Raw genomic sequence first — 26,065 nt, 5'->3', positions numbered from 1 at the left:
GTGTCATAAATGTGTTTTTTTTAGCTTTATTTCATAACAATCTGTCTTTCATTCCCCTTGTCCGTCAGGGTGAACCAGGCTTGGATGGGGAGCCGGGACCAAGTGGACCTGATGGAGCCAAGGCATGTATGAAAAAAAACCAAAAAAAAAGCCCGGATAATATCAGATTATTTACACCGGAAGACGCCGGCTGTCACCGCGCCAGACTGTCCTCGTTTCAATGCTCTGCAAAAACAGACAGCAGGGTTATTTTGGAGAACTGGCGAGCACGACGAGGCAGTGCTTTGGTGAGCCGAACTCCTGGAAACGGTCGCTGGCGAGCTGACAAAGCCAGAAGCAGCTTCGGACTCAGCTTGGCAGTCGTCCTCACATTTTGCCTCCTCACTGAGTTTCAGTTGAGCGAGACTTCCTCTGCTCTGCAGAAGAGCATGAGGTTCCACCGCCGAGTGAGAAAAGGCGGAAGGCAGTCACCGCTGCTGGAAGACAGAATTCGATTTAATGCTTTAGTGTGACTCCATGCAAAAATCACAAAACATGGAATCTGTAAATATGGATTACATGAAGATAATCTTTACTGCTTTTTCTTCCCCAGTTTATCAGATAAACACATATTTTCCTGTGCAGAGAGAGAAGCTGAGGAACCAATCACTTTCTTTTTCACACTACGACTGATCTGAAGCAGTTTGTTTGTCTGATCATCTGATCTATTTGGGAGAAAAACTCAGCTGAGCTGAAATCGTTTGTGGTTTAATGCAAATAAACTAGAATATGAATGGAGACAGTGTAAAAGGAAGCAACTAGAGGGCCACGAGTCTGAGTGTCATAACTGATGGTGTCGGATTCAAAGGAGACTTTTATATCCCATAATAATTCCAAAACTTCCTTTGGATATCCCGGCACATGGGTTTTAGTTTTGTTAGTGGATCTTAAACATTTCTCTTGAGCCTCATAAGAAATTTTGGTCACACATTTTTTTTGGATGGTTTCTCCTGCTGTGATGTCATCATTTTAGGGGTGGAGGGGGGGGGTCATTCACCATGTCAAAAATTATTTTTAACCATGTTCTAGGTGCATGCCCATTTTGGAGAGTTATTGAGTTTGTGGTTGGGGGTGAAAGAAAGCAGAACAGTGAAAACAGGACTGCGGTATTTACTCTAAAGCTGCAAGGCGTCGTTTTCCTTTTGAAAGACTTGTGCGGCTCAGAGTTGGACAGTTTCTTTCAGCTGAATTGCATCAGAACTGAGTGTCCTCCTCCTTTGGCCCACTTTCTCCTCCTGCTCTGCTCCGGGAGCTGGAAACACCTTGAACAACACGTCAAATAACATTTTTCTGTTTCATCTCGGAGATGTCTGCGGTTCTCAGCCTGCTGTGTTTAACTGATGAATAAGACATGCTGTTGTGTCAGCCCGGCTCAGCTGCTGCCGTTTACACGCCTCAGCTGTCATTGTTGGAAAAGCGCTGAGATGTGCTCACATCCACAGAGCCTGTTGCCTGCATGCACCGTGCATGGAAGTCATCTTTTTATTTATAACCTGCAATGCTGCTCAGAAACCGACTGCTTCTTATAGAAGTCTTTAGGAAATCCTCTGCGCTTTTTCTGAGCCTGAAGAACTGTCCTATTTAGAAAATTCATGAATGCGAGGAGCGGGGTTGTTGTGTTGGACCCCCTCAGGTATAGCTTCTCTTTATGTTTATTTCAAAAAGCTGAATGATAAAAGATGGGGAGTTAAATGCAGAAACCTCTTTCTTCAATTCTGTACGTTTGATTCTTGGAAACCACGTTGTCTTTCCTGCATTTAGGGTTAAAGAGGACGAAGCATTCAGGAGACTGAAAACTTGATTGAAGTATCCTTAAAATGTATAAAATACCATCAAACATGAACAGGATATAAAAAAAAAAGACTAAATGTGACACAAGTGAAACATGGCAAAGAGAAATTTGATGAGAAGCATCAACTTCAATGCACCAGAAATAAATAACAAAAAAGGAAAGTTTAGTAAATGAAGTATACATCTAACATATGAAATTGTGTTGCACACAGTACAGACCAAAAGTTTGGACACACCTTCTCATTCAACGACTTTTCTTTATTTTCATGACTATGGAAATTGTAGATTCACACTGACGGCATCAAAACTGTGAATTAACACATGTGGAATTATATACATAACAAAAAAGAGTGAAACAACTGAAAATAGGTCATATTGTAGGTTCTTCATAGTAGCCACCTTTTGATCACTGCTTTGCACACTCTTGGAATTCTCTTGATGAGCTTCTAGAAGTAGTCACCTGAAATGTTTTCACTTCACAGGTGTGCCCTGTCAGGTTTAACAAGTGGGATTTCTTGCCTTCTTAATGGGGTTGGGACCATCAGTTGTGTTGTGCAGAAGTCAGGTGGATACACAGCTGATAGTCCTACTGAATAGACTGTTAGAATTTGGATTATGGCAAGAAAAAAAGCAGCTAAGTACAGAAAAACGAGTGGCCGTCATTACTTTAAGAAATGAAGGTCAGTCAGCCCGAAAAATTGGGAAAACTTTGAAAGTGTCCCCAAGTGCAGTCAAAAAAACCATCAGGCGCTACAAAGAAACTGGCTCCCATGTGGACCCCCCCAGGAAAGGAAGACCAAGAGTCACCTCTGCTGCAGAGGATAAGTTCATCCGAGTCAGCAGCCTCAGAAATGGCAGCTTAACAGCAGCAAGCCAAGAGTGAGCAAAGCAGCAATCAAAGCAAAAGGTGGCCACTATGAAGAACCTGCAATATGACATATTTTCAGTTGTTGCACACTTTTTTTGTTATGTATGTAATTCCACATGTGTTAATTCATAGTTCTGATGCCTTCAGTGTGAATCTACAAGTCATGAAAATAAAGAAAAGTCTTTGAATGAGAAGGTGTGTCCAAATGTTTGGTCTGTTCTGTAAATGTATTTGAACATTTTTCTTGAATCTCTTACATTTATTAAAGATGCTTTATAGTTTTTGGAAAGCTGAGTTTATATAAAGTTGTTGTTTTGAAGGTTCAGCTAATTATCTCTAAAAACTGTTTAGAAGCTTTAAAACAAAACAAATAATGTTTATATATTTATGAACGTCTCTTGTTCTTTAATTATTCAGAAACGTTTGGGTTGAGTTCTTTCCTAAATTCATTATTAATTTGATAAACTTGTTTATTCTCTTCTATTTTTATTCTATTTAGCCTTTAGCCTGTTTTTATTTTCCAACCCCCAGGGTGATAAGGGGGAACCTGGCCCCGAGGGCCCCAGAGGAGAGCAAGGTGAAAGTGGCTTTACAGGAAAGGAAGGAGCATCCGGGCCAGCCGGACCGGTCGGGTTGAGGGTGAGCCTCCCAACAAATTCTTTTACTTCTGATTAAAAACGGCTCCTTTTGTCTTCTCCTTTGATCCGTCTCCTTTTTCAGGGTCCGGAGGCTAAACCCGGTAAAATTGGGGAGAACGGAAAGGCGGGACATAAGGTTTGTCAGCTCACTCGCTCTGAACTAAATGCACCTTTCATTTTAAAGATTGTCAGTTTACGCTACAGTTGAAGGCGCCTCTGCTGCAAACAAACGCCGATGTCTGTGCAGCTCGCCAAACGGCGGCCCGTTCAGTCTTCGCGATGTCAGACTCCTCGCTGGCTTGTACGCATCTTCTCATTTGTGGCTTCCAGGGCAGCAAAGGTCAGCAAGGTCATCCGGGGGAGACTGGGCTGATGGGTGAGCAGGGGGAGCTGGGATTTGTCGGACAGAAAGGAGCCAGAGGAACAATCGGCCCTGTGGTATGCTGTCATCAGGGACACAGGTTCAAATCAAACACGTGTCATATGTTACATGTTGTATGTGAACTCTAAAGGGGGCTCCTGGAAGCATGGGTCAACAGGGTGATCCCGGCCTGGCTGGGTATAAGGTAAGCACTGGAAGTATAATCTATTTTCACTTCTATTACTTTCGGTTCTCTCTGGCCTTTTTTTTTCTTTTTTTTCTTCAAGTGACAACAAAAGTCATGCAAAACAAAAGTTTTACATTTTACACCAAAACATACTTTTATTGATCATGCTGATGACTTTTGTGCTTTCTTTGTCACAACTGTATTCTTCCTCACGCTGGCAAGAGCACCGCCATGAAGCAGGTTCAGAAAAAACTCTTAGTTGCTATGGTAACCATGTATGTGAACCCAGCTCTCATAGCAGCTATAAGACGCCGCCTTTTATGTTCTCCTATATGAAGCTGACCTCATTCCTGCTGGAATTTCTTCTTTTTCCAAACAGAGGTAGTGTTCCGTCGTTTTTCATGGGAGGTACGCCCTAAAAATAACAGACAAATTCGTCTGTTGGCGCAGAGTAAGCCTGCCCTTGCTTCCCATTATCCCCCTGTTTACATGCTCCCCCACTAGCTTACATCCCTTCACACCCTCAAGCTGACTTGAAGCACTGCAACAAAAGCGGTGGGCGACATTGGAGCTGTCCAGCCGTCCAGTTTTGATCCAGATTCCAGCTCAGACGAGGAAAACAAAGACATTCATGAATCTGTTTGACTGCAAGTGGGTGCATCGGAATTGATTCACAACAATTTGAAAAAACAAAAACTTAGAAGTGCAATTTTAGGCTTAACTTTCTTTAGACATGTCCTCCATCATCAAAAAAATGCCACACGAAGATGTTAAAAACACCAAAAACACTTTTTTTTTAAATCGGATTTGGTCTTTAAAGGTCAAACCTTCATAGAAAGTCCAGAATCAGGTAATGAAAACAAAACTCTGATCGTGATGAAGGATTGGGCGAACTGAACACATTCTGTGCAGGAGACACGACATGGAGGAGACTGAGAAGGTAAACAGCCAATCAGGAAGTAGAACAAAAAAAGACAAAAACAAAGAAATAAAATGAAATAAAAAAAACAGCACTAAAAAAATGAGTGAGACAGTGAAAGGTGCGCAGGTATATAGTTATTGAACACTCCATTGTCTTACTCAAATGTAAAGATATTACGTATAGTAATGTGTGTTTTATTTTAAGTCAGATTTGTTTGTTTGTATTTGTATCTGCACAGTGTCCTCAGTAGATTTAGATTAATGTTCACTTGTTTGCATCAAAGTGATGATAAAGACAAAGGAGAAACTGGAAAAGAGGAGCTTCTGTTGGACATGGTGGTTTGAACGTCATGCTATGGGCTGCTTTAACATTGACTTCCAGTTTTCGGAGGACCTTAAGTTCTCCCTGCTGAGTTGTGTTGGGTTTATTCTGAAAGTTGGTAAAAGAAAATCTTCTGACTGATTATTTTCATGCAAAGGTCCAAAACTTCATAAAGGATGCTAATAACTCTGACCTCCCCTCCACTAACAGTGGAGGAATGGCTTGGAGGCTGCAGCTCTGACGTGTCATTCACTGAGTCTTGTTGTTTCTGTAGGGTCACATGGGACCATTGGGACCACTTGGACCACCTGGAGCGAAGGGTGAAAAGGTACATTGTGTTCTGGGTTTTTTTTTGGTTTTTTTCCCCACACTCCATCACAGCTGCCTGCTGTTTAAATGAGCCTAATGAGCTCTGGGAGTCTGTTATGTTGCCCTTTTTTTTAAGAATACGTCGTCTTTTTTTCCTCTGAATTCACTGGGACTTCACTCGTGTTCCTAATTAGCGCTTTCTCTGTGTCCTTGCAATATTCACAAACGTATTCCTAATTTGATCAATGACACGAACCAGGGCACACCCAATTAACTCGGCACCATCAAACATATATAATTAGCCAAACACCTGGACTCCCCTGCTCATAATTTAGCAGGTATTAGCCGAAGAAGTGGTGCTTATTTGACGGGAGCGGAGAAGCACTGTCCTCTTTTTTTGTGTGCGTCTCTAGGCAAAAGCCATCTGGAAGTGAATATTTGTTGTTTCCTCATTGCCAGAACATAATGGCTGTGCCTGTGGGCTAATTAAATCAATATTATTGAATCACATGGGTCACTGCAAAGAAAACAAATGACTGTTTAATGCCAGGTGATCTTGGCACTAAAGCTGCAGGTACAGATGAAAATGGCTGTTTGCTGGCTTCACTGTTTGGCTCCTGTCCATCTCTAATGATCCTCCTTTTTTATGTCGAGCTCTTTGCTTATTTATGAAATGTGTCGTATGCGCAAACGACTTTAAATTCCACACGGCCATCGGTGGTTATTGTTTAATGAATTCCTCCAAAACCCTGGAGTCAACGCCGGCTTCATTTATGTGGAATTGGATCATTGCGGGTAATAGCCGGTGTAATGATTTGCCGTTCATAAAGAGAGAGTTTGGAGCAAACGTGCTGCAGCACAGCGTTGGATGCTGGGGACAAATATCTGACGGCGCTGCTTTGTTTCTGCGCTGCTTGTGTAGGGAGAGCGGGGGGAGGACAGTGAGGTGGAGGGTTCTCCAGGTCCTCAAGGTGACACAGTGAGTTTTTACATCAAATGTTTGCTTTTTATCATCTGTTTGTTCGTGTTCGTAATCAATAAAGTACTTATTTTGAGCCCAGGGTCCTTCTGGAAACCAAGGAGAAAGAGGAGAGCCGGGTGACCCTGGACGCGTTGTAAGTGTGGAAAGACACCCACAGATTTTCACGTTTTACTTTGACCCTTTTTCGATTTAAAAATGTTATAAAGTAGCACAAAATGTGATTTCTCAGGGTCAAACTGGTGTGGTTGGACCCAGAGGTGAAGCTGGCACCCCAGGCCGTCCTGTAAGCATCCTCTTTGACTCATTGGGAATTCTTTACAAACAAAAAGATGCTTCAAATCCAACAACACAGATAATTTCAGGGTCATCCTGGACCAAAAGGACAACTGGGGCTGAAAGGATCCAAAGGTGTTCAAGTAAGGAGGAGAAATGTTCGGAAATATTGGGATGGTTTTCCATTTATGCTGTGAAGCCACAGAGGTTTGATTGTTCCAGGGCCTGAAAGGCAAACCAGGAACCCCTGGAGCTTCTGGAACCAAAGGGCCTTCAGTGAGTTGAGAGCTTTCTTTGAGTTTTTGTACAATCAAGACTTTTTTGGGGTTTATTTTCTGACTTTCTATTCCAAGGGTCCGGAAGGTCTTCCTGGCCCTCGCGGGGTTTCGGGTACAGAAGGACTTGAAGGTCCACCTGGAGTCGACGGTCTCCCTGGCCAAGATGGCAGTAAAGGAGTCAAGGTGACCCCAACTTAACGCATGTTTCAGTGGAGGGGAAGAAAAATAGACGCTAACGGGTCCTCTGTGTTCAGGGGGAACAAGGAAAAGACGGAGAGACAGGCTCACCTGGAAAATCTGGTCTGCAGGGTCCAAAGGGCGTGATGGGACTTCCAGGAAGTCAAGGTTCCTCTGGACCAAAGGTGAAGAAGGATGGGTCAACATGTTTTCATGGCACTGGTTGTTAGTATAATTGGACTAAATGACATCACCTGTGAGCCAATCACACTGACAGACACTGACCCCCTCCCATTGATATATTTTCATTCAAAATTTACCATGGAGGATTCAAAAAGGTTTTGCCTTTGGAGTTTGTTGCTCTAAACAAACATAACAAGAATTATGACACATATTTCAGATGCCGCTTGTAATAAATGCTTGGAATGTTGTATTTAGTTAAGTGGAGCTTCACTTGTTTTCAAGATATTTTTATTTTTAGTTTAACCTTGTCTTTGCTTTTTTTTGGGATTTAAACATTTGTAATTTCTCTCTACAAAAAGCATATTTTTTAATAAACATAAAAACAGTTTTTAACTACATTTCTGTGATTTATGCACTGAAAAATGACCATATTTCCGACTCTGAACTGATTTTTTTGGACTGTTTCCGGTTGGTTGTTGAATTGTTGGGTCATATCTGTTAAAATAAGAAGCTGGGGTTGTACTAGAATGTATAGATATCAAGTATTGCCACAAAAATAGTTTAAAATTCGGTTTAATCTTATTTAAGATAAGATTAAGGACATTTTAATGTTGAAAAACACGTTTAAAAAGGCCCAGCAGTACTAAAGACTCACTCATCATCATTTTTTTTCTGTTTTCGAAGTGCTCCCCCTAATTATGATTTGGCAATTTTTAGCCAAAAAAAAAAAAAAACCTGTGTCGTTTCTTTTCTGCTTTACTGTTCAGCCGTGGGTTCAAAGCCTTGCTCCAATGATTTTCCAGGGGGAGAGAGGCCTGCCAGGCCAGACTGGTCCAGCGGGGAAGAGAGGCTCTGTCGGTGCGACCGGACTGCCGGGAAGACCAGGAGATCGGGGAACGAAAGGCCAACCAGTCTGCATTGAATTCTGTGGTAACGCAAATCTTTTTTTCAGAGACAAGAGTTTTGAGTTTGAACTCCTGCTTCCGTCCATCAGGGAGACTGTGGTGAGCGGGGATTTTCAGGGGTCATGGGCCTGTTTGGACCAAAGGTAAGATCATTTCATCTTCTTCCAAAACAGCCTTCACGTTAACTGATTGACACTTAACGTCATTTAGAGGGAATCTTCTAGATGATGGGAATCACAGGATTACAATAAAAGCCCAATCTAAAAGGCTAATGTAAAATAAAAGATTCTCATAAATGTCTTTCCACTTTATACATGGTTTATGGTCATCAATAAATCGTAGTAGTAGGTTTAAGGGGCTGTCATCTGGAATTGGTTTTTAAAGTTGAAGACATCTCACTTCTTATCCAAAAGGCTTTGTCAATTCGGAAATAGCTGAATCAGGCCCCAAAGCAACAAAAATGTTGGGAAGGCGCTTAAGGTCGCTGCAAAAGAGGAACTTGATTCATAAAATCAGAGATCCTGCCACTAACGATATAAATTATGAACCAGGAATAAATCAAAAGACATTTTTAGATTATTATAAAACGTTATATGCTAATGAAGGAGAAGTTACTGGCTAATTTAGATCTGCCTTCTATTGGAACCACTCAAAATAAGACTTTAACTTCACCAATTACAAAAACACATTTGGATAAAGTCATTAGGAGACTGAAAAATAAGAAAAAAGCCCAGGCTACCCAAACAAATGGTATAAAGTTTTTAAAGAAGATCTAGCTCCTCTTCTACTAGATTCGTTTAACTAGACACTTAAAAATGCCAGGATTCCACCATCATGGAAAGAGGCAGTCATCTCTGTCCTACTAAAAGAAGGGAAAGATGAAGAATATTGTGAGTCCTATCGACCAATCTCAATTTTAAACGTTGATTATAAATTATTCACATCAATAATAACAAGACGACTGGAATCTTTTCGCTGACCTGATAGATGAGGAGCAGACAGGTTTTATAAAAGGACGACAGACACAGGACAACATAGGACGCACGTTATAAACGAGGTCAATAAAGTCAACACTCCTGCAGTCTTAATAAGTTTAGATGCTGAGAAGGCCTTTGATAGCTGGTGCTTCCTAGTCGCGGTCCTGAGGAGAATGGGCTTTAGCCCCCCCTTCATCAAATGTATACAAGCATTATACCATAAGCCGACAGCCTGAATTAAAATAAATGGAAACTTGACAGAGAAGTTTTAGCTGTTCAGAGGAACACGACAAGGATGCTGTCTGAGCCCTGCTCTCTTCGCTCTGTTCATTGAGTATAGTATAGTTTTCAGTATATCAGACAGTGTGACGAATTAAAAGGGGTGACGATAGGAAAGGAAGACCAAAAAATAGGGCTCTTTGCAGATGATATCATTATGTATATCTGCAGAACCCAGACCTAGCATTTCCAAAACTCCTGACCCTTCTGAAGCACTTTGGAAGTAAATCCGAATACAAATTAAATATTTCTAAAACTCAATTACTTTGCATAAATAATAAACCAGCAGATTCAATTAGACAAAGATATAAATCAAAATGGGATGCAGTAAATATAAAATATTTAGGAGTTTTTCTGACGGTAAAACTTGATAAACTTTATGAGATCAATTATAGTAGGATGAATAATGAAACACAAAAAGATTTAACAAAATTGAGCAGTCTGTTCATGGACCTCAGCTCCAAAATAGAGGTTATAAAAATTTATGTGCTACCCGGATTGTTATATCTGTTCTTATCATTGCCAGTGCAGATTCCAGAGGATCAATTTGTAAAATGGGACAAACAAGTGAGCAGATTTATTTGGGAAGAGAAAAAACCAAGAGTGAAATTGAAAACACTCCAACTACAAAAAGAAAGAGGAGGATTAGGTCTCCCAGGCTTCCGAGAATACTATTTAGCAGCCCAGTTAAGATACAGAGTATGTTGGTGTACAACAGAATATCACTCCAAATGGAAACAAATGGAGTTGACCTATAGTAAATGTCCACCATAAGCAAGACTGGGTGAGAAAATACAAACAGGAATCTTCATGTATGGAATTCATGACGGCGCAGACAGGACCTGACACACACTGCAGACACACAATCTCGCTTGCATCTCCATTCCGCTACCATTTGTTCATGTGTTTCCAGGGACCCCTGGGAGACGTTGGTCCTGCAGGAATTCAGGGACCAAAAGGACCGCGAGGTTTGATGGTAAGATTATGATTAATGGCAGCATAGAAAGTCGGCGTGGCTTCTCAGCGGCTGCATGAAAAATGCATAGGGACTGATGCGACGCTCCATCATGTGAGTGTCCTCTGTCGCTGACATGGCTGTGCTTTTCAGGGCGTGGAGGGAGTTTCGGGTCCTGTTGGCATCATTGGGCCCAGCGGTCATCCGGTTCGTACCTCATCCCTCTTCTCGTCTGCCGAGCTTGATGTGACTCCTGTGTCGCTCTGGCAGTGATGGAGCGATCTGACGTCTTCTCTCTCTCCATCAGGGACCCCAAGGTGACAGAGGAAGTCGGGGGGAGACGGTGCGTTGTGCGCTTTTGATGAATCCCCATCTGTCTGTTCTGTGAGCACAGAACGCGATGCTTAGTATGGAGACGGCACTCTCCAGCTTCCTTTGCCCTTCGGCGCTTTTCATTTCCTATTGTGTTCCGCTGTTTGTTGTTACATCCTCTGTGACACGTTGCTGCTGTGGAAATCCCGTCAGGGTGATAAATGCTGGCAGATCGCTCGTTTCCAACTTTCTCTGAGAGGTTCTTGAACGATTCTGTCGATTACAACCTCACTGTCATTCAGGAGCAGTTTTCCTGAGTGAAATTAGGATTTTATGTTCAAAAAGTGAATGTAAAACAGCCGCAAGCGTCTCGTTTTTATCTCATGTTGACATTTGTCTCTCCCTCAGGGTTTGTTGGGGCCAAAGGTAAGAAGTCGGTCAGATCTGCAGATATTTTTTTTTATGAGTTAATAAACATTTGATAACATTTTTTCAGGGATCTCCTGGACCTCAAGGACCACCTGGACCACCGGTACGTTTTTCACACCAGATTGTTTTCTCAGGGTGAAAACGTTCCCCTCTGCCACAGACTCTGAAAGTCACCAAAATTTGCACACACAAAGTACTCAGTGAGAACGAATTTGGGACTTAGTATATACATTAATAAATAAACACACTGATGACATCACAGCAGGAGAAACCGTCAAAAAAATGAATGGGGCAAAAATCCTTTATGAGGCTCCAAGAAATATTTGAAATTTGTTCTGATAATATTCTATGAGAATAATGTAGAAATATCTTATTCGTTGTTTTTTTCTCTCATTCGTTCCAAGGGTCTTCCCATTTCAGCCTTTGTGCTCGTAAGTATGTTTTCTGACTAAACGTTTCTTATTCAATGACTATTTTCAATAGAAGATGTGTTTTTCTGGCAGAAGAATGAAGCTCTGGACGCTGCTTTTGAACTCCTCCATGCTTCCCACGCTGCCCTTCAGAACGAGGTCCGTTTTTATCACAAGCGTCTCCAAAAAGGACCTGACTGCAAAAAGTTTGCTCTTGTCTGTCCCACCTCAATCAATGTCGTTCTGAGCGTTTCTTTGTTCATCAAAGCAGAACAATCAGCGCATGGAGATGCCCATGTTGGATCAGGGTCCAGAGATTTTGAAGACCCTGCAGCATCTCAACTCTCTGATTCAGAGTCTGAGGAACCCTCTGGGAACCCGGGAGAATCCTGCACGAGTCTGCCGAGACCTCTTCAACTGTGAGCGGCGGATGCGGGACGGTGAGGATGGCGGGCGGCAGCATCGTCCTTGCTGGGAGTTAGTTTGGTGGTTAATCTAAGTTCTTCTCCCCCGGTTCCTTTTGGCAGGCTCCTACTGGATCGACCCAAACCTTGGCTGCAGCGCTGACAGCATCGAAGTGATGTGCAACTTTAGCCGTGGCGGACAGACGTGCCTGAAGCCTGTCACCGTTTCCAAGGTTTGGATCTGTCCCTAAATCCAGCTCAGACACAGACAGGATTAGAAATCTAGTCCTGACAGCGCACAATAAATCAGTAACTGCAGAAAAGGACCACACATGATAAAAAAAAGAGCAGCCGGACATGCTTTAAGCCTATGCACATGCCCCCGTATGGGGGGTTGACCTGTCCAGGTGCTGCAGGTTTGTGGATTGTCCTGGTCCGTGGTTTGTAGAGAGGAGCATCTTGCATTTCCCTTGAGGCTCATACCTTAAGGGGCGTCATGGAAGTGGAACACGCCATGAACGTTTTCGCCCTTTGGGTTCACCAAACGGTCTACATATTTCCTGCGGGCTCCTGACTGTCCCGTACAGGTTTGCCCATTTTTCACCCACATCCACCTGCAAGGGCAGTTAGGACTGAGGCCTTAACTCAAGACAGATATTGAGGGTCTTCTAAGGGGTCCATATCACAGAAAGAGCATTCTTTGATTTGCAGGACTGGCCATTATTATAGGCTTCTCAAGTTCAAACTAAACCATTAAGACAATGATCTATTTTTCCTCTTTTATTCTTGACATTTTGAAAAAAAAAACTTTGCACGACAACCACCGACTGGATCTGAGAACTGGACAGTGATTTGTCCAGGTCTGTCTGTGTCATGGTTTCTATGGCAACCACCATGGCCAGACAGGAGTGAGCTTGTTGGAAGGCCACACCCCTTCCACTTGAAACTGCTACAAAAGATCTGTCTCTCAAACATTTAGAACGTTGGACATAGGGGTCCACCTACTTTTATTGAGGCTTCTAATTGGTCAGTTTATAACTTGAATTCCTGGAACTGAGAAAAATATATGAAGAAATTGAGGTTTATCTATAAGATGCTTAAGATATCTGAGCCAGAATGCTTATTCTGACCAATAGAATAACAAACACAAGTTTTTTTCCCCTCTTTTGAATATGATGGGATTTGGGCTTCTTGGAACCAGAGGAGACTTCCTGGGAGGGTTCACTCAGTCCAGTTCTCATATACAGTCAATGATGAAATCCAGTAGGGGTTTCAGGTACGGGCAGTATGGGCGGTTTCCCGGGTTGCCAATTCAAATGGGGCACCAGCTCAGCACTTTATGAAAAAAAAAAATCAGCACCGGTATGGTTTTCCATTACAGAATATTTAAAATAAGTTATACCATGACATTCTATAACTTACATTTTAACACAGTTATATAAAATTTCTGTTTATTATTTTTTTCATGTTTGATTGAAATGGCCAAATAAAAATAGGGACCTCAAGAAGATGAGGTCACCAAGGTGAATTTTGGTTTAGTTGACGGCTTTGGTGAGGCAGGTGCCAAAATGTCAGAGAGATGGACAAAAACAGGTCAAAGCTATGTGGTGCCCCATTTAGGAAAAAAAGAAGGAAAGAAGAGAAGCCAGACAAAGAAAAGGTTTCATCCTTACAGCTAGGGATGCACATTTTCTAGTGCTCCCCGCCACGACGACGTCAACGTCCAAACCTTTTACTGTGGTCGATGACTAAAACTGAAGTAGGCCTAATTGTTGAAGCTGACATCATTGTTCATTTTTTTAAGCTTTCATTTTCTTCTCAAACTTTTGCTCTATCTTTACTGTAACATTAGTGGCAACCCTCAGACGTCATGTCTGGTGTGTCTGCTGTAACACGAAGGTTTTATTCTCTGATATCTAGTGATGGTTATACGGCATGCTGCTGCTGCTGCTGCCATAAGAGGCTAATGGGGCAAATAACTAATAACCAATAATCATGTGTGGCAGTAAACCTTTACATACATGTCTTTAACCAGTGAACTGAGGATTTGAAGTTAAAGTGGGTATTAAGTTTATTTTTGATTTCTTTCTATCATGTTGGTTTCTATAATTAGTCAATGTTTTTTATAATAAATCTGTAAGTAGTTTTAAGAATGAATCTCTACCATTTATTACAACTCTATGGTAACAAAACCCTATTTAACCAGTCAGAACTGAGAGTGTGCTTATCATAGGATTGAAATCCCGGCGAGGGTCTCGCATTCAGTGTAGAACCGCCACTGATGATCACCAATAAAACATGGAGTCAGCCCTAATGTAGACAAATGCCTAATGAAAATATGATTCTTTGCTCAAAGGACAATCTATCTCTAAAGCTTTGTCGTCTTTATTCATGTTCATGCCACAAATAAATATGGAAAAGCTTATTGAGACAAAGCAATCAATGACAATCAGAGAGAAAATGTTTGGGTCAATTCATATTTATCTGTTTGATCGGAGACCAAACAGATGTAAACGGTCAAAAGCCAACAGCGTGAGTTCAACTGGACACTGATCCTCTGCAGTTGGAGGTGGGAGTGGGCCGAATCCAGATGAACTTCATTCAACTGTTGAGCACTGAGGCCGTGCAGCACATTACCATCCACTGCCTCAACGCGCCGGTGTGGACGGCAGGAGCCTCTCTGCAGCCGCTGTCCCGGACGCTGGGCTTCCAGAGCTGGTCGGGGGAGAGGATCCAAGAGGGGGACCTCCTGGAGCCTCGCGTCCCCACGGACGACTGCTGGGTACGTGCGCTCACTTTACGTTTCCAGAATGCTGACAGAAAGAAAATGTGCGCTCAAACTTATGAAAGATTACTTCAAACACAGAATACTGTCATTTCCCCTCAGCATATGATAGAATTCTTTGAAATTTGTTTTCTCCCACATTTTCAGAACTGACTATAAGAAAAAAACAGAACAACTATGGGAATTATGTTTTAAAATTATAAAAAAAAATAAAAACGTCAAAAAATTATCAGACTAAAGTCGTAAAATTTTGAGAGAAAAGTTGGAAAATTGTGAGAAAAAATAAAATAAAATTGAGTCAAATTTTTATGTGTATGAACCACCAAACTGTTAGAGAAAATATTGAAAAACATCAAGTGGGAAAAGAAGTCAACATTTTTTAGGCAAGGCAAGGCAAGTTTATTTGTTTATTCGCCGCCCCCGCCCAGGAGGGGGGAACCCCGGGGAAAAAAGGGCGGCCCACAAGGGGTGTTATAAATATGGCCCGACCAGGCTCGGCCATGTTGGAAGTTTGGCGGGGCCCAGCGCCCAGGGGCAAGGACCAGGACCCACCCCCCAGGGACACGAACACCCCCGGCTCTGGTGTAATATGAACCCCCCCACCGCGCGGAGAGAGCACCGACGGGCCCAGGGAGCCGGCACCCAAGGGACACGGCCGCCATCGCCAAGGGGCCCACACCCCCCACCAGGGAAGGGGTAGGGGACAGATGGACCCAGGTCCCACCTTCCTTGTAAAATGTGTGTGCGTGTATGGGTGCTTGAGAGGGTGTTTGTGTGCATGTGTGTGTGTTTATGTTTGAATGTATATATTGAAGGGGGAGGGGTGTGTGTACTAAGGGGGGTGCAGTTAAAATTGGCGAGTAGGGCACTAATGGGACATCTCCTGATTACTCACAGTGATGTCCCCTCACCCTCCACACCAAGGGGCCCTAAATGTCTAAGGTGCGGTTAAAATTGGCGGGTAGGGTGCCAGGAGGACATCTGCTGCTTGCTTGCAGTGATGTCCAAGCACCCCCCCCTACCAAGGACCCTACATGTCTAAGGTGCAAATAAAACCGAAAGAGGGGGGGCCCACTCCATACGGCAACCATAGGAGGGGGGCCACTCCCAAGTAGCCCCCCCCCAAGGCGCATCGCAGGCTAGACCCCCCACCCCCTCACCCTAATATGAGGTTATATAAGGAAGGGGGTAAGTTGGGGACAGCTGGTAAACTGTCCCCCGGTGGTCAAACAGCCGTCCCCCAGCCCACCCCCAGCAAAGGGGGCAGGGCCACCCAGCCCAGGGGCCCACCCCTGGAGGCGCCGACACCCCAGGCCCGGCACCACCCGCCCCACACAGAGAGAGAGGAGCCAGAAAGCGTCGCCCCCCCACGGAGCAAGCCCAGGCCCCCACCCCCAGACGCCGGCCCTAGAAGAGCTCTGGTCAGGCCTCGACGGGATCGAGGAGGCCAACCGGCCGAGGCAACCACCGATTGCCTCAGCGGAGACCCCGACCCGCTAGCCCCCCCGACCCGTACCAATAATGGGCCCCCCCTCCCCCCCAGAATGCCCCCCCACAGGACAGGGCCGACAAGCCCCCCACCCCACCCCACCCCAGACCCCGCAGCCGAAGCGGGTGACACCCAGAGCGACCGGGGGCCCCGAGAGGGTTGTCCCGTCCCGTCCCAGAGCCAGGGAAGGGCCGATCCCAGCCCCAGGTGCAGATGGGCAGCCCATCCGGCGCCGCTGGGCCCCCCCCACCCGAGCAGGGCCCCCCGCCAACCCCCCCCAGCACAGGCAAAGGGACCACCCCCCCAAGCCAGACCACCACCCCACCCCCCCACCACGCACCCCCACACCCAAGCCCAGAGGACCACGCAGCGCCCCAGCCCGCCCCACCCAGGCACCGGACCCGACCCCCCGACCAACGGAGCCCCCCACCGCCCCCGCCAGGCACCGGAAGCCCCGACCCCCACCCCAAACCACGGCAGAAGGGCAAGGAGCAGCGACGACCAAGCCCCCCACCCCCTAAGTCATGGAGTCAACCACAGGAGACCAGAGAGACTGAATTCTTTCAAAGTTACTTGAGCTTTGGGCTGACATTTTTTCCAAGCTGATATGATCAAACAGCAGATTTCTGTGTTGACTTATGTTTATATTTTTCTTGTTTTTCCAATTTATTAAAATAGTTTTTTTGGCAATACAAAGAGTTATGAAAATGATAGATGCTAATCCTTCTTCTATATCGATGGCACTCATGTCACCAAGCACACAAAGTGACGGTGAGGCAGTGATTGAAACCTTAAGCCAGACTGATAAATCGGCACATACCTGCTGCCAGAGAGCCTGGACAGGAGTGCAGAACCACAGTGCGTGCATGTAGCTGTCGGGTAGATTATTATCACAGTGCTCGCAAATGTCTGAGTTACTGAGACCCATCTTGAACATCCTTTGTCCAGTGTAGTAAATTCTGTGAAGAGTTTTGAGATGGATTAGCTGCAGATTTGGACTTTTTGTCAGTTTAAAGGTGTTTAGACAGAGTTCTGACCAGAAGCTTTCATCTGTGCTGATGCTCAAATCTGCATCCCATTTTTTTGTTGGAAGGGCAATATTGTTATCTAAATTACATAAAAGTTTGTATATTTTGGAGAGAGTTCTATTCATTGAAAAATTAATCAGAGAGGTAACTACATCTGGTAGCTTTAAATCGTCGTCTTTAATTTTATACTTTTTAGTAATACTTGATTTAAGTTGCTGATATTCCAAGAAGTTATTTATTCCATGTTTGTCTTGAAGTTCCTGGGGAGTTATGAATCTTCTATCAATAATTACGTGCTCTAGTTGTTTTATGCCCCCTGCTTGCCAAGCTGGGAAGTGAATCATTTTTTTGTTAATAAGGATGTCCGGGTTGTTCCAGATGGGTGTCATTTTGCACGGTTGAATTGATGATTTTGATATTTTGAGAAATTCCCACCAGGCTGTTAAGGTGGCATTTATATTAATGCTTTTGAAACCATCCTGTTTTTTAACTGTTTGGCTAATAAATGGTAGCTGTGATTATAAAACTGTCACATCTATTAATGAGAGCCAATCAATGCCACCTAACATGAACTCAGCCAACATAATTCTTCTTCTAAAACCAGACAAAGATCCCACTAGTCCTTCAAGCTATCGCCCTATTTCTCTAATCAATGCAGATGTAAAAATTATCTGCAAAGCACTAGCACAGAGAATAGAAAAAATCACTCCTCACATAATTCACTTCGACCAGACTGGATTCATCAAAGGCAGACACTCGGATGATAATGTCCGTAGACTAGTTAATATAACTCTCTCCTTCTCTTTTTGCTATATTCATTGAGCCTTTAGCTGCAGCAATAAGACAGAATGAGAGCATTATAGGAATAAAAACCAAACACAGCCATCATAAAATTAGTCTTTATGCGGATGACATATTACTGTTTTTAAGGAATTTACAATCTGTAAATGAAACAGCAATGATCATAAATGAATTCTCCTCCATATCAGACTATTCCATTAACTGGAATAAGTCTGTTTTATTACCACTCAACAGGAATATGGAACAAAGACTCACAATTCCAGTTAAAACAGGAAATATCAAATATCTGGGTATCTACTTTTCCCCCAAACTATCAGAACTGGTGCAGCTAAACCACACCCCATTACTGAAAAGCATACAGGACGATCTAACACGCTGGACCAACCTGCCTCTGTCCCTTATGGGCAAGGTAGCCACGGTTAAAATGAAAATCTTACCCAAAGTTAATTATCTCTTCTCAATGATTCCCACACAACCGCCATTAAAATGGTTCAAAACATTAGACTCATCCATATCAAGCTTTCTATGGAACAACAAACCTGCAAGAATTAGTCTAAAAACTTTAAAATCTGCAAAAAGCTGTGGAGGATTAGAACTACCTAATTTCCACAAATACTTTCTTGCAAATAGATTACAATATATCTTAAAATGGTTAAAAAATAATCCAGAAACCAACTCATGGTTAGACTTGGAACAGGCGTTATGTGGAAAGATCAACCTTTCACAGCTACCCCTTGTTTAGTTCTGACTCTGGGAATCAACAGGAGGCCGGCCCCTGAGGTCCTCAGGGTACGAGATGGTTCATATGGCACTAACATGTCAGAGATGTACTTTGGTGCTCGGCCATGGAGAGACTTGTACACAAGCAGAGCTGCTTTGAAGTCTATTCTTTGAGGTACAACCAGCCAGTGCAAAGACCTGAGCACAGGACTAATGTGATCATACTTCCTGGTTTTGGTCAGGACTCGAGCAGCAGCATTCTGGATGTACTGAAGCTGTTTTACAGCTCGTTTGGACAGGCCGGTGAGCAGGCCGTTACAGTAGTCTAACCTACTGGAGACAAATGCATGAATAAGTATCTCCAGGTCTGGCTTTGACACTATGTTTTTGATTTTGGCAATGTTTTTCAGATGGTAAAATGCCGCTGATGTTACTGACTTGATATGGCTGTTAAAGTTCAGGTCAGAGTCCATGATTACCCCTAGATTTCTGACTTGATTTGAGGGTTTAAGAGACAGAGAATGAAGGTAGCTGCTGACACTTTCTCTTTGTTTCTGTGGGCCAAAAATAATAACTTTGGTCTTGTTTGAGTTTAGCTGGAGAAAGTTGTTCTGCATCCACGCACTGATCTGTTGGAGGCAGTGGCTGAGTGAATCCACCGGCCCATATTCACCTGTTGTCAGTGACACATAGATCTGAGTATCATCTGCATAGTTGTGATAAGATATGTTATTACTGCGTATTAACTGCCCTAGTGGCAGCATGTAGAGGTTGAACAGAAGGGGTCCCAGGATCGATCCCTGGGGCACACCACAATTCAAGCCCATGTAGTCTGAGACACAACTCCCAATTTCAACAAAATATTTCCTGTCTTCCAGATAAGACTTGAGCCAACTTAGGGCAGATCCAGAGATGCCAACCCAGTCTTGGAGTCTGTGCATAAGGATCCCATGATCAACAGTATCAAAGGCAGCACTCAGGTCTAGCAGGATTAAGACAGAGACTTTGCCATCATCAGTGTTCAGGCGGATGTCGTTGGTTACCTTGATAAGAGCAGTTTCTGTGCTATGATGGGGTCTAAAACCTGACTGGAAAACATCAAATGAATTGTTTAATAAGAGAAAGTCAGTCAGCTGTTGGTAGACAACTTTTTCAAGGACTTTTCCTAAAAATGGCAGATTAGAGATAGGTCTGTAATGATTCAGTACAGTGGGATCAAGACCGTTTTTCTTCAGGAGAGGTTTAATGACTGCAGTTTTTAAGGCTTCTGGAAATATTCCAGATTGAAGAGACATGTTAACTATTTGAGTAATTGATGGCAACACACTGTTCAGGACAGACTTTAGAAATCTAGTGGGTAACACATCAAGGCAGCATGTAGACGAGCTCAGACGGGTGATGGTCTCTTGGACAGTTTGGTCAGTGACAGGTACAAAGTGAGTCAGCTTAGAGTGAGTAGGTGGCCGTTCGATAGTTATATGTGTTGTGGAGTTGATGGCTTTTTTAATGCCCTGAACCTTGTCATTAAAAAATACAGCAAACTCATTACATTTAGGTGTGCAAACCAGTTCTATTGGTAGCTGGGTTGGAGGGTTAGTTAATCTGTTTACTGTTGTGAACAGGACACGAGAGTTGTTGCTGCAACTTCCAATGATTTCAGAGAAGTACCTTTCCCTTGTTCTGCATAAGATCTGGTTGTAAGCGTACAACTCCCCCTTATACATTTCATAATGAACCTGGAGTTTTGACTTGCGCCACTTTCGCTCAGCTCTGCGGCACTGTTGTTTCTGTGCCCTGACTAGATCATCGTTCCTCCAGGGAGCTTTCTGTCTATGTTTTCTCAATTTAACCTTCATAGGGGCAATGGCATCCAGAACATTCAAGATGCTAGAAGTAACAGAATTCAGCATTTCATCAACATTGGCACCAGAGGCGTTTTCAGGGTTTATCATTTCTACAAACTGTGCCCTAGTGCTCTCATTTATTTGTCTCCTTTGGACAACTGCAGGGCCAGGCGGTGGTTTGGGAGAAACAGACAGGTCAAAGAATACACAGAAATGATCAGAGAGGGCGACATCAACCACACTGACATTGTAAATAATAACCCCCCTTGTGATGAGCAGGTCCAGAGTGTGCCCTCTGCTGTGGGTGGGGCAGCTCACAGGCTGAATTAGACCAAAGGTTTCAAGGACAGCATTGAGCTCTTTTGCATTTCTGTCATTGACATTATCAACATGAACATTAAAATCACCTGTAATGACTAGACCATCAAAGTCTGTGCACACAACTGAGAGCATTTCAGTGAAATCATCAATGAAACTTTGGCTGTGCTGAGGAGGTTTGTACATGACTATGCAGAGTAAGGGAGGAGTTTGTTTTAACTCAATCTTAAAGGACACATACTCAAATGATGAAAACACACCAAATGATAGTCTGCGGGTTGCAATATTATCTCTAAACAGTGCAGAAACGCCTCCACCCTTTTTATTTTCTCGTATTTCCGATTCATGTTTGTAGTTGGGGGGAGTTGATTCGACTAGAACTATGTTTCCTGTGTTTTTGTCAAGCCATGTTTCAGTTAAAAACATAAAATCAAGATTAAAAGAAGAGATAAGATTATTGATTAAAAATGATTTGTTGCATAAAGATCTGACATTGAGTGCAGCAAGTTTGAGATTAGTTTCATTGGGACTGGTCGAAACCTTCTTGCTGGGGATATGAACTAGATTTCTTTGATTGGACAGTCTAACTGCCCTTTTTTGCATTCTACGTGGTGCAACTACAGGTATAGCACCAGAAGGAAGCTGTTCATCACAGGGCCCCAGTTTGACATAACCTTTCCTAGGACACTCGGGGCCCGTTTCATCCTAGCTCTGGGGGATAGCACGTCTAGAGGCGCGCAGGGGAGGTCGAGTTGAGGGTAGTTTGGGTGTTGGACAGGAGGAGCGGGAGCTGGACGGGATTTGGGTGAACGATGGAGGGGGCGTGTTGGAGGGGCTTTGGATGAAGGACGTGTTGGAGGGACTTTGGGTGAAGGATAAGGAGGGGGCGCTGGAGGGGTAGGAGAGCTCCTGTGTGGTGTGAGGCTCACAGGTGTTAGGGGAGCCATCTAAATTCCTGACTTAATGAGGCTATCAAAATGGCTAGGTAGGGCCATGGGTGAAAGTGGGGGGGACGAAAAGGAAAGTGATTCTTCACTGGGAGTAGATGTAGCAGGGGGCGCCCACAGCTGGTCAGACGGTGGTATTTCTGGGGCCAAATCTGGTGGCTGTTGTTGTGGTTCTGTGGTTGGGTCCTTAGCTGGCGGTGGTTGTTGTGATGCTGGTGCAGCTGAGTCCTTAGATGGAGGTGGTTGTGGTGCTGGTGCTGCCGGATCCAAGTCTTTGACCGGTGGTGGTGGTGGAGGTAGTTGTTGTTGCCGTTGTGCTGTGGTTCCTGGGACACTGGCTCGGTCCTTCCTTACTGCCTTTTCAGGGCCTTGGCCTCTATGCCCCAGAGCTTGGAGGAGGTTCTTCACTAACTCTCTTGCTCCACCTCTGTTCAGGTGTGGGCCTCTTCCCATGAATAGGTCCTTTCGTTTCCAGAATGTATTGAAGTTCTCAATGTAATAGAATCCTCTGGAAGCACACTCTCTGGAGAGCCAATTGTTCAGCTGAAACAGACGGCTGAACTTGAGTGACACCCCATCGATGTTAGGAAGAGGTCCACTGATGAATGCTTCAACCTCTACCTTGTCAATCTCTTCAAATAACTTGATGAAGTCTTTTTTCAAACGTTCAGATTGTTCTTTTTTGATATCGACAGCACCTACATGGATGATTATTCGTTTGACTCCTTGGTACAAGACTTTAGATAAGAGTCCTGTAATCACTGGAACAGTAGAACTTGGGCAACATAAAGTTTGCATTCTTCTGTGGCTGACTCCACTGATAGCGCCATCTCCAAGCAGCAGCGTATCTCTGACCTTGACGTTTGGCACTGATTTTCTTTCTGCCTGTGCTTTGTTTCCAACATTATAACTCCTATTCTGTGGTCCAATTTCACTTTGTTCTTTAACATCACATTGTGTTAGGGGTAAAAATCTGTTTGTGAGCTTTATTTCGGATGTTTTGTCATCTTTACGCTTTGGCTTAACACAGAGTTCCTCCGCACAAAGTTTCGGAAAAGACACAACATCACTCAGGTCTATGTCACTGTTATTCTTTTCATTTGTAGTAAGAGTGGGCTTCTTACCACCCGATGTTACTGCAAGGGTCTTGTGAAGTCCATTTTCAGTTTCCAAAGTAAATATCCATGTTTGTAGCTCTTTTATTTCTTGTAGGTAGATCCGACAGCGTTCACAGTGGGAGTTTGTTTTTCTTCCTCTTCCGGACATGTCGCTGGCTTGTCAGACGTAAAAATATTGATTTGTATAGGTGGAAGTCACAAAAAAGGACCAGTCTGATATTCCAGGAGTTGTGGATGAAGTAAAATAATTAAAAATGATTAATTAAATGATTAAAAAGCAAATAAAGCAGGAAGCGGCAGGAGCAGGGGAAAAAGCGTCTGCACTCTTTTGCAGGGGGAGGAGTTAGGAGTGCAATTAGTAAATGTATTATTTAAAAAGTTGTAATTTTACAAAAAAAAATGGTAATGGATTTTCATAAATTAAGTTGTACATTTACAAAAAAAATTACTTAATTAAGGTGAACAGTGTGATGTCAATCCCAGTTCCCAGAAATCTCTGCAACATTAATTACACGAGAAACGTTTTATAGTCTTTGCTGAAATTTTTTTAAAAGCTAAATGCAACATTTTATTTTTGAAAAAGGATGATTTTTTTAATTTAAAATGATGACTTTTGGAAACACAAATTGAAAACTTTATTCTGGAATATCGATCATTTTTTATTAATTTATATAATAAATAATTTATTATTATTTTATTAATATACGACTTTGTTTTCTCTTTATTGTACGACTTAACTCTGATAAAATTTTGACTTTTTAGGACAAGATAACCCTTTATTATTTTTTTACAATTTTATCCTTTTAAAATTTTTATTTTTTTTTCCTAATAATTGTACGACTATTCGCATTTATTTTTTTGTTATATTAACCCTAATGCTCAGTTGTATCAAACAGCTTTGACCTAATAAATAAAACGTTGAGATTTTTTTCTGTTAACTGTCTTTGTCGTGGGATTACTTTGAAAAAGGAGACTCAGACTTTACTCAAGTGCTGTACTTTTGTCAGGCAGGAGAAATGCTCCTTTACACAAATAGATTCCACTTGACCCTTTGCCTTCATCGTCTTCTGACGTGACGCATGTTCTGTGACTTCCAGAGGAAAGATGGCCGCTGGCATGTGGCGCGTTTCATCTTCCAGAGCCAGGACCCAAACCTCCTCCCCATAGTGGACGTCTTCAACTTGCCGACTGAGCCTGATGCCCGCTTTCACCTCGAGGTTGGACCTGTGTGCTTCTTGTAGGACGCTGAGGTGCTGGGCCACAAGGGGGACAGGTGGTGATTTTCAGCAAAAAACAAAGCCCTGTTTGTGATTTTGTTTTAACAAAAAAAATGCTTGGACTGCAGAAGCGAGGAGCGGCATCTGAGCTCTGGTCAGACTTGCAGAGAAAAGACGTCTGGTGACTTTAGAGACCAACAATGGGCTCCCTTTGCAGAGACTTGCTCCTCTGTGATCAGACATGTTGGTTCCTCTTTCAGAACATCTCCTTTCTTCTCAGCCCATGTTGTAGATTTCTTTTAAGGGTCTGATAGTTTCAAGGACAAAAAAAGAAGTCTCCGTTTGTACAGAAATAGTTATATCTGCAATCGTGGTTTGATTATTTATACGTATGTGCTGTATTTTTTTTATGTGAAGTGCAATGCTGATTATTTCGTGGAAGTTCAGGTCGCCGTCAGACAGACTCCAGGTGTCTCTTTGAGCCTCTGAACTGCCCTCTGGTGAGAGTTTGTGCAGAAGTCTCCATGCAAACGGCTGCTGTGTGCTGCTCTCAGCACTCAGAGGGAGTTTCCCACAAGACGCTACCTCGTTCTGCACCTCTCACCTCAAATGTTACCAGCTACCGCCTGGGGGGGGTCTTCTGATGCTGCAGCAAACGTCTGTCGACCTTCTTCCCGCCTGTGCTTCAAAAGGGAAGGATATCGAACCAGTTCACATAGGAAACCAACTATTTCATTTCTTAACATGAGTGCAGCCTTGTACCTGTGGAAGGGTTATAAAGGTTCCCTGAATGCCGTTTTTTTTTTCATTCTCAAACGAGACAAAGTTGCTGTTTTTGTCTTCCAAAGTTGTGATGTTGCTCCACTGCCGTGGTATAAAAGATTGATTAGTGAATTCTACATGAAATGATGCCTCAAAGCTTCTCAAATGGATCAATAAACATTTCAAACCTTTTGTCAAATTGATTCATACTTTCTTCAAACAATCAGATGAAATGAACCTAAATGGGGGGGGTCGGCATCCTGTTGGTTAAAAAAAAATGGCCTCATCTACTGCTGATTACCTGGATCAGGTGTGTTTTATGAGGTCAAATAAAGACCAGCTTACACTGAATGAGAAACAAGAAAACAAAAACTTGTAAACTTGAAGAAAATATTGAAAAAAAAAAAAAGTAAATTTGAAACTTGACTTGTTTGGTCAAACAGATGTCAATCATGTCCTAGTAGCCAACAGGCCACACCCCCAAGTTCAAGTGGGCACAACACCCCTATAAAAAAAGTCAGAACTGAAATTAAACTGGACTGAAGGTGGAGAAAAAAAACTAAACTAACAAACCGGTAGCTGTTACAAATAAATATTGGTCATTTGGTAACAGTTAAATATCTCTAACTTTTTTTCTTCAAATTTTTCACATTTCTTTAACTTGTAAAATATATTCATATTCCAAATTTACTTTTTTAAAACAATTTTAATATTTCCTTTTTTCTTAGAAATATTAAAAAGTTTAAAACATCTTTTTTCAAATTTACATTTTTATATATATATATATATATATATATATATATATATATATATATGCACATATATATATATACATTTACACGTGTGTATTTAATTTTATTTTAATATTAATAAATGTTTTTTCTCCCCATTTTAAAGTTTTCGAAGCGTACTTTCGACCTTAGCCCCTTCACACCTATAGATGCAAACATCCATCAAACCAATTCTTTACCAAACTAATTCAGCTTCTGCAAATGGCTAAAACGTGTGTAGCTTTTTTTTTGTTTAACCCCTTGTG

At 42.8% G+C, this 26,065-nt stretch overlaps 1 protein-coding gene across 4 annotated transcripts in view; it reads left to right on the top strand.

Moving 5' to 3' along the window:
* Positions 1 to 25,228, top strand: part of col27a1b (collagen, type XXVII, alpha 1b) — a 75,223-nt gene extending 49,995 nt beyond the window's left edge. The window contains exons 36-61 of one of the 4 annotated variants that reach the window (XM_078953306.1): positions 69 to 122; positions 3,230 to 3,337; positions 3,419 to 3,472; positions 3,667 to 3,774; positions 3,849 to 3,902; positions 5,402 to 5,455; positions 6,359 to 6,415; positions 6,498 to 6,551; positions 6,648 to 6,701; positions 6,781 to 6,834; positions 6,914 to 6,967; positions 7,045 to 7,152; positions 7,224 to 7,331; positions 8,133 to 8,240; positions 8,324 to 8,377; positions 10,404 to 10,466; positions 10,599 to 10,652; positions 10,753 to 10,788; positions 11,166 to 11,183; positions 11,254 to 11,289; positions 11,591 to 11,617; positions 11,693 to 11,755; positions 11,868 to 12,036; positions 12,124 to 12,233; positions 14,564 to 14,782; positions 24,148 to 25,228. In XM_078953306.1, coding sequence (XP_078809432.1) covers positions 69 to 122; positions 3,230 to 3,337; positions 3,419 to 3,472; positions 3,667 to 3,774; positions 3,849 to 3,902; positions 5,402 to 5,455; positions 6,359 to 6,415; positions 6,498 to 6,551; positions 6,648 to 6,701; positions 6,781 to 6,834; positions 6,914 to 6,967; positions 7,045 to 7,152; positions 7,224 to 7,331; positions 8,133 to 8,240; positions 8,324 to 8,377; positions 10,404 to 10,466; positions 10,599 to 10,652; positions 10,753 to 10,788; positions 11,166 to 11,183; positions 11,254 to 11,289; positions 11,591 to 11,617; positions 11,693 to 11,755; positions 11,868 to 12,036; positions 12,124 to 12,233; positions 14,564 to 14,782; positions 24,148 to 24,291 — 2,022 coding nt within the window. In that variant the 3' untranslated portion in view covers positions 24,292 to 25,228. Of the gene's footprint in view, positions 1 to 68; positions 123 to 3,229; positions 3,338 to 3,418; positions 3,473 to 3,666; positions 3,775 to 3,848; positions 3,903 to 5,401; positions 5,456 to 6,358; positions 6,416 to 6,497; positions 6,552 to 6,647; positions 6,702 to 6,780; positions 6,835 to 6,913; positions 6,968 to 7,044; positions 7,153 to 7,223; positions 7,332 to 8,132; positions 8,241 to 8,323; positions 8,378 to 10,403; positions 10,467 to 10,598; positions 10,653 to 10,752; positions 10,789 to 11,165; positions 11,184 to 11,253; positions 11,290 to 11,590; positions 11,618 to 11,689; positions 11,756 to 11,864; positions 12,037 to 12,123; positions 12,234 to 14,563; positions 14,783 to 24,147 lie in introns of all 4 variants that reach the window. The other 3 variants (XM_078953304.1, XM_078953305.1, XM_078953303.1) reach the window with 3 other exon arrangements.
* The last annotated feature ends 837 nt before the right edge of the window (positions 25,229 to 26,065 follow it).

The sequence above is a fragment of the Oryzias latipes genome, chromosome 9, assembly GCF_053564925.1.
Source record: "Oryzias latipes strain Hd-rR chromosome 9, Olatipes_Hd-rR_3.1".
NCBI lineage: Eukaryota > Metazoa > Chordata > Actinopteri > Beloniformes > Adrianichthyidae > Oryzias > Oryzias latipes.
The sequence above is the reverse complement of the archived record's forward strand: the minus strand, read 5'-3'. Positions and strand labels throughout refer to the sequence as shown.